A 7,326-nucleotide genomic window follows, 5' to 3' on the forward strand; every position below is an offset into this window, starting at 1 on the left:
TGCTGACAAGAATCCTGTGGGAGACCGTGTCAAAAGCTTTGCTAAAGTCAAGAAACAATACATCCACTGCTTTCCCTTCATCCACAGAACCAGTAATCTCATCATAAAAGGCGATTAGATTAGTCAGGCATGACCTTCCCTTGGTGAATCCATGCTGACTGTTCCTGATCACTTTCCTCTCATGTAAGTGCTTCAGGATTGATTCTTTGAGGACCTGCTCCATGATTTTTCCAGGGACTGAGGTGAGGCTGACTGGCCTGTAGTTCCCAGGATCCTCCTTCTTCCCTTTTTTAAAGATTGGCACTACATTAGCCTTTTTCCAGTCATCCGGGACTTCCCCCGTTCGCCACAAGTTTTCAAAGATAATGGCCAAGGGCTCTGCAATCACAGCCGCCAATTCCTTCAGCACTCTCGGATGCAACTCGTCCGGCCCCATGGACTTGTGCACGTCCAGCTTTTCTAAATAGTCCCTAACTACCTCTATCTCCACAGAGGGCTGGCCATCTCTTCCCCATTTTGTGATGCCCAGCGCAGCAGTCTGGGAGCTGACCTTGTTAGTGAAAACAGAGGCAAAAAAAGCATTGAGTACATTAGCTTTTTCTTCATCCCTCAACTAAAGTCTGATTAAGCCACATGTGGTGAGGAGACATTCTGGTGCCAGGGTCCAGTCACCAGGCACTGGGCTGGTGACTCTCAGGGCAGGTATTTAGCCTTACAGGAGGAACAGCAGCTCAGTCACTTCCTGCCCAGATTGTGAGCTCTTACTGTCACTGTTTAGCAATTACTGATATTAACAGTCCCACAGATGATAATAAGATTCCTCTAATGAGAAAGGGCAAGATTTGAAAATATATTTAGGCACATAACTCTTATTGAAATTTGTGCTTATGAATGAGAGTATGAATGCCACATGCTGGTCTTTGATTTTTTGAAAGAAAGAAAGAAAGAAAGAAAGAAAGAAAGAAAGAAAGAAAGAAAGAAAGAAAGAAAGAAAGAAAGAAAGCAAACCTCGTAGTTTATGCTTTGCCAAACAGCGGTGAAGAAAGGAATTCACATACTGAAAACAGATAGAATTCATCTCTCTTCGTACTTAGATCTTTTTTCCCCCTCAAATGGTACATTCAGAATTGTATTAGTTAGGTTTGCTGGTGAACAACCTGGGATTTTCATGGTAAATCCTCATTGTAAGTTTGATCTAGCAAAACATAAAGCACCAAAATCTCCCTTGAAGTCAAGGTGATATTATCCTCAAAAAGTGCTATAGGATTGGGCTCAAATGGTGGTTTTCATTTCATGACCAAATCAAAAGGGAAAAAGGATTTTTAGTTGTTTTATTGCATCTTAAAGATGTAGACCAAATGGCCTGATTCTCTAGCCATACAAACAAGCTTTAGAACAGTGTAAATGCATTTACTTCAGAAAGCGACTACTAAATTACATCAGGGGGAATGAGAGGAGAATCAGGCCCCTTCTCTCTAATGGAATTACTCTTGATTTACAGAGAGGTGAGTGAGAGAGGAATCAGGCTCATTGACTCCCATGGTGTTACTGCTGATTTACATCAGGACGAGTAACTGCAAAATCAGACCCATTGATTTGAATGGGCTACTAGTAATTTACATGTGGGAAGGTGAATGTTCCTTACTTACACAAATATGTGTGAGATTTGAATCAAGACCACTTGCTTTATTAAGCTGTGTTGTAGACATGACATGGGAGTATTATACATAGGTGATCCCGTTGAACATGGACTTTCTCAGTTTCCATTACCGGATATAGGTGTCATATTGTTCTCCATTTCCAAACCACTACCCAAACAGGGCATCAGTGGAAATTCAAGGGCTAAATCATGAGCTGGGATTTGAACTGAGGTGATTCCAATCTCAGGTGTTCCAAAGAAAGAAGAATTGTATGATAAATCATGGAAAAAATTTATTCCTAACTCAGACAGGCACTAGCCGACTCATATCTGGAAGCATGAAATCCCTACAAATATCAAAGCTATTTTAGAATTCTGGGTATTTATTTGGCTAAATTATATCCAGTGGCAATGAATTTCACAGGTCAGCTGGTAATATAGGAGGGAAGAGGGTGACTCACGGTCACACAGAAGATAGCTAGCTAGCTAGATACTGTGGATCCCAAGGATTATTTGTTTATACCTGGAAAAACTACTTCCCTCACCCCACCCCTTTCCCAAAATACATATCTGGTAGAACTTCTTGTGTTGCTCAATACATTGACCCACGCAATTTAATCTCTATGTTCAAGGACAATGTTCATTTTTTCGAACACTGCTTGCCCATAGTCCTTCTCAAAGCATTTTTCACATCCTTGTTCCTAAGGCTGTAGATGAGGGGATTCAACATGGGAATGAAAAGGGTATAAAACACAGACACCACTTTTCTTTGGTACAGAGAAGACAGCCAAGTGGGCTGGGCATACATGAAAGCTGTGGTCCCATAAAACAAAGTGACAGCCATCATGTGGGAAGTACAGGTGGAGAAGGCTCTTCTTCTACCCTCGGCAGAGCGCATCCTGAGGATGGTTGAGATGATATAGATGTAGGAGACAAGCACAATCAGGGCAGTAATTGCTATGATGAGACCGCATAAGGTAAACATCACAAGATTATTGATGTATGTATAACTGCAGGAGAGACTAATCAAGGGCGGGCCATCACAGAAGAAATGATCAATCTCATTAGACCCACAGTAGTGCAGTGTAAAGGTGAAGCCTGTTTGCACCATGGAATTCACACAGCCACCGATATATGATCCCACCACCAGCTGAATGCAAACCCACTTGGACATGGTGGTGGGATACTGGAGCGGGTTGCAGATGGCGGTGTATCGATCAAATGCCATCACTGCCAGGAAGAAGGCTTCAGTGGTGAGGAAGAGAGCAAAGAAGAAGAATTGGGTGGCACATCTATTGTAGGAAATGGCTTTTCTCCCTGCTAGGAAGCTCACCATGGCTCTGGGGGCGATGGTGGTGGAGTAGCAGAGGTCTAAGAGTGACAGGTTCATGAGGAAGAAGTACATGGGGGTGTGAAGTTGGGAGTCGGCTCTAATGATGAGGACCAAGAAGCTGTTTCCCAGCATAGTTATTATGTAAATTACCAGGAATGTCACAAAGGGCACAATCTGAAAGCCTGATCCTCTTCCAAGCCCCAGCAGGATGAATTCTGTCACTGCCGTGCGGTTCCGCTCTCTTACTGGCTCCATAGCTGACACTTCCTTTAGAAAATAGAACAAGATAAAAGTTAAAAAGTGTGAAATAGAGAAGATACATTGAAGCTTCTCCTAAGAGTTCTTCAAACCAACGGGGGTTCCTCACCCAGATGCTTTGGAAAGTGCCACTAGGTGCCTAAATACCTTTAAATATCTGACCCCAGGGTTTTTTCTGAAAAATGTATTATGAAGCCCAAAATTAATCAACTTCCCCCTATAATCATGATTCTAGACTCCTCTTCTTGGATGAGTAAGACATGAGCAAAATCTTCCAAAATCAACACCATTGATTTATAATAGGGTGGGGGAAATGGGCTCTTTTACATCAATTATTCTATTCCTTTCAGTGTCTGAATCAATGTGCATATACAGTAGAACCTCGGAGTTACAAGCACCAGAGTTATGAACTGGCTGGTCAACCACACACCTGATTTGGAACTGGAACTAGGTAATCAGGCAGCAGCAGAGATGAAAAAAATACAGTACAGTATTGTGTTAAATGTAAACTACTACAAAAATGAAGGAAAAGTTTAAAAAAAGATTTCACAAGGTAACAAAACTGTTTCTGTGCTTGTTTCATTTAAATTAAGATGGTTTAAAGCAGCATTTTTCTTCTGCATATTAAAGTTTCAAAGCTGTATTAAGCCAGTGTTCAGCTGTAAACTTCTGAGAGAACAACTATACCATTTTGTTCAGAGTTACGAACAACCTCCATTCCCAAGGTCTTCGTAAAGCTGAGGTTCTACTGTATATGTGTGTATACATATGTGTGTATATATATGACTTATTTAATCATAATTTCTGCTCCTGAGTAACTTCAGTAGTTCTAGTTGAGAGCTTTAACCGCTGTACAGAATATCCTTACTCAGGGACATTCAAAGGGAGTTTTGCCTAAGAATTGACAGAGTAAAGTCTGAGTAAAAATGTACGGACTCATTATTTCCTTTAACTAACATTTGCTTCAAACTTAGCTAGATTGTGTGTTAAATGTCTAATTCTGTCACCCTTACTCACATTGAGTAGTACCTTCCTCCCAGTGTAGCCCTCTTGGTAACAATGCATTGTTCATTTCAACTGTTCATTTTAACCTTTTGAGTACAAGTATTCATGGTTCATCACCCAAGACGTGAATCTCTTCCATCAGATGAATGGCCTTGGGAATCTCTTAACTGGGCTCTAGGTCAGTAACATGCAGATGTCCAGATAATTCTTTCACAATGTGGGTGGACCGGACCGGACCGGACCCTTTATGAAGCAATTCTATGATGTGAGACTCCCCCAAGTTATCATAAGGGCAGCCCCAACCTCAGTCCTCCTTTAGTGTGGTGTAAGTGGCTGATGAGTTTCTGGCTAATTCCCTCTTCCCCAGCCCCCCCTTCTCTTCCCTCTGCCAACAGTCGGTTGTCCTGGGTTGGAGAAGTCCAAAAATTTTAGCTGGTCAGTGTTCCATGGGCTGCTCTACTAACTAACCCAGCTGCAGTGACTTCAGCTTTTATTGCTGGGTAGAGAGGCCCACATCAGCATCTCTTGGGCAGGCAGCAGTTCTCTCTGTGGCTTTAGTCCAAGTTGCCAAGCTCTGCTGCCCTGTGTCCCCTCCAAGGGGGCACTGCTGAAGCATTGCTCCCATCCATGGCCTCTGAGCTGTCCATTGCCTCAGAGAAGGTTGTGCAGGTATGCTGTTTTGTCCATTGCCCCCAGCTGGCTGCTGCTCTACCTGACCCAACATGCTCAGCTCTTGGGGAGAGATCAGTGGGTTCCTGAGAAACTCCTCACACCCAGTAGCAAGCAGCCATCTTTCCCCTCTTTTTCTAAGTATCTCTGCCCCGGCTCTCTTCTCCCAGTGTACCTGAGAGGAATTTTTCTCAGAGTGACCCCGGGCACATTCAATGTCAATTTCTTGTTTGTGTATCTCCCAACATGGTCAATTGCACGTTATGCCTCCAAAATTCTAAAACGCAAACGCAAACAAAGCTTGGTCCGTTCAGCCCTTTGCTCTGCAACTGATGGTGGAAGACAGATCCCTCTAAAATGGAGTGCTTGCACATCAGCAGTTCTTAAGCTGCTCTGGGACAGTCTTCCCCTATTTCGTCTACAGATGACAGTGTTTAGCAACCTTCCTTCTAAGGCTCCGGGAAATCAGGCTCACAGATAGGTAGATAGTTAGGTAGATTTTCCTTCTTGGATATTCTATAGGGTTTTTGAAGAGATTTTTCTTCAAGAAACTACAACATCCTTAACATCAAACTTCTCCCTGAAATTTCTTTTGCCCACTATTATCAAATTATCACCTAAGGTCACTGTAAGTAATAGAGTTTACAGAGCGAATATAATTTCCACCCTGAACTGTTCAGTTTTCCCTGCTGTTAAATTCTGCAGCAGCAGGGGAGACAAAGTGTTTTAAAACAAATCATAAATCCCCCGCAGATGACAAGGGCGCTCAATAGCAAATGTCACACTTGGGAGTCTTTAAAATCTATCTATCTATCTATCTATCTATCTATCTATCTATCTATCTATCTATCTATCTCCATACCCCCCTCTGTCTATCTATCTTTCAGATTACTGGTTCACAATATCCCTATTAAGGTCCTGATGCTGCAAACAAACACATTCCTGTGAATAGCATTTCTCAAACACCTGTCAGGGGTTGTCTAGGCATACTTAACCATGACTCAGTGTGGGGCACTGGACTAGAGGGCCTCTCCACATCCCTTCTAGCTCTACATTTCTATGGTTCTCTGGCAGCAGTGTCACTGGGATCCATAGGCTGATTCCTATCAATAGATGTCATCATGTTCTTTATGTGTTTTCAGGAGCAGGCTCTCTTTTTTTATTGACCAGAGCAAGCACTGTTGTGGGGTGGAAGGGAAGAAATAGTTGATTGCTAAACAGTTAGAAATTTTGGGTCCAATTCTTCAAGCACTTCCCTTGTGGTATAGTGCTCACTATGGTGAGTTCTTTCTTTGACTTCAGTACTATGCCTGGCAATATTTAAATGAAGATATGGACAAAAAGTCTTTTCAGTGCTAGGATAAAATAAGGTATAATCCAGACCTGGTACTAAAGAAATCTGTGGGAGTGTTGACCTAAAATCAATTACACTTGACAGCATACAGACAAAATAAGAAAGAATAATCAGGAAATAAATCAGGTAATATAGCTTTAAATACCTTATACCATTTTTTGGAATCCAGGTAAAGACAGCAGAATATCAAGTGTCTTTGGAACTGGTGCCTGTTTTATCAGGGTGTTATGGCAAATCTCAAAAGCATTGTTTAACGAGACAACACTGGACACTCCGCATAGATGAGTTTGTTCTGTTGTAGGCTACATGGCTACATCTGCATCAAACCTAAAGTCTAAATTTTCTCCACATGAACTCAGCAGCAGCCCAAAACATAGTTTGCACTGTCTCCTCTAACTGAGATACCACTGCTTTGAATGGATACACTAGCATTTGAGAGGCTGGGGTAATGTGACAAAAGAATTAAACAGATACCCAAAAGAGCTCACATACGATAAGTCAAACCTTGACATGAAGCACGACTGACTTGTCTGAATTCTATTAATATCTTTAAAGGAGGCACAAGAAATTTATGCTTGTAATCAGACCAGTGGGAATCCAAAAACCCAAGAGATTAAGTCACAGAAAGAGTGTGCTTGGCAAAGAAAATATCTATCTATCTATCTATCTACAGCCTCATGTTAAAGAATTTCAAGGGTGTACCTTTGCATTGAGTATGGACTTACCCTGCATTTACAGTAGTGGAAGTCAAAGGGAAGTCATTACCCTTTGAAACAATAAGAAGTATCTCATTGACTTCAGTGGGCTTTCAATCAAACCATAAGAATCTGGCTCACTATCTCTTCCATGAATTCACTGATTCCGGGGCCAGAAGGGACCATTAGGATCATCTAGTCTGACGGGCTGAACAGCACAGGATATAAAATTTTCCCAAAAATAATTGTTAGAGCAGAATTTTTACAAAAAACCCCCACAAAAAAACCAAACCAAAACTCAAACCCCAAACCATCCAATCTTGATTTATAATCGCCAGGATAACCTATCATAACCCTTATTAAATTGTTCCTA

At 41.8% G+C, this 7,326-nt stretch overlaps 1 protein-coding gene across 1 annotated transcript; it reads right to left on the reverse strand.

Annotated features, from left to right (window-relative positions):
- Positions 1–2,279: 2,279 nt before the first annotated feature.
- LOC141997507 (olfactory receptor OR9H1-like) lies at positions 2,280–3,227 on the reverse strand. The gene has a single exon (XM_074969886.1). The coding sequence runs from the start codon at positions 3,225–3,227 to the stop codon at positions 2,280–2,282; it is 948 nt and encodes a 315-aa protein (XP_074825987.1).
- Positions 3,228–7,326: the final 4,099 nt, after the last annotated feature.

The sequence above is a fragment of the Natator depressus genome, chromosome 13 (genome assembly GCF_965152275.1).
Source record: "Natator depressus isolate rNatDep1 chromosome 13, rNatDep2.hap1, whole genome shotgun sequence".
Lineage (NCBI taxonomy): Eukaryota > Metazoa > Chordata > Testudines > Cheloniidae > Natator > Natator depressus.

Excerpts from the sequence above, each read along its gene's own strand:
- LOC141997507 (XM_074969886.1), bottom strand. The coding sequence starts at position 3,227 with ATGGAGCCAGTAAGAGAGCGGAACCGCACGGCAGTGACAGAATTCATC.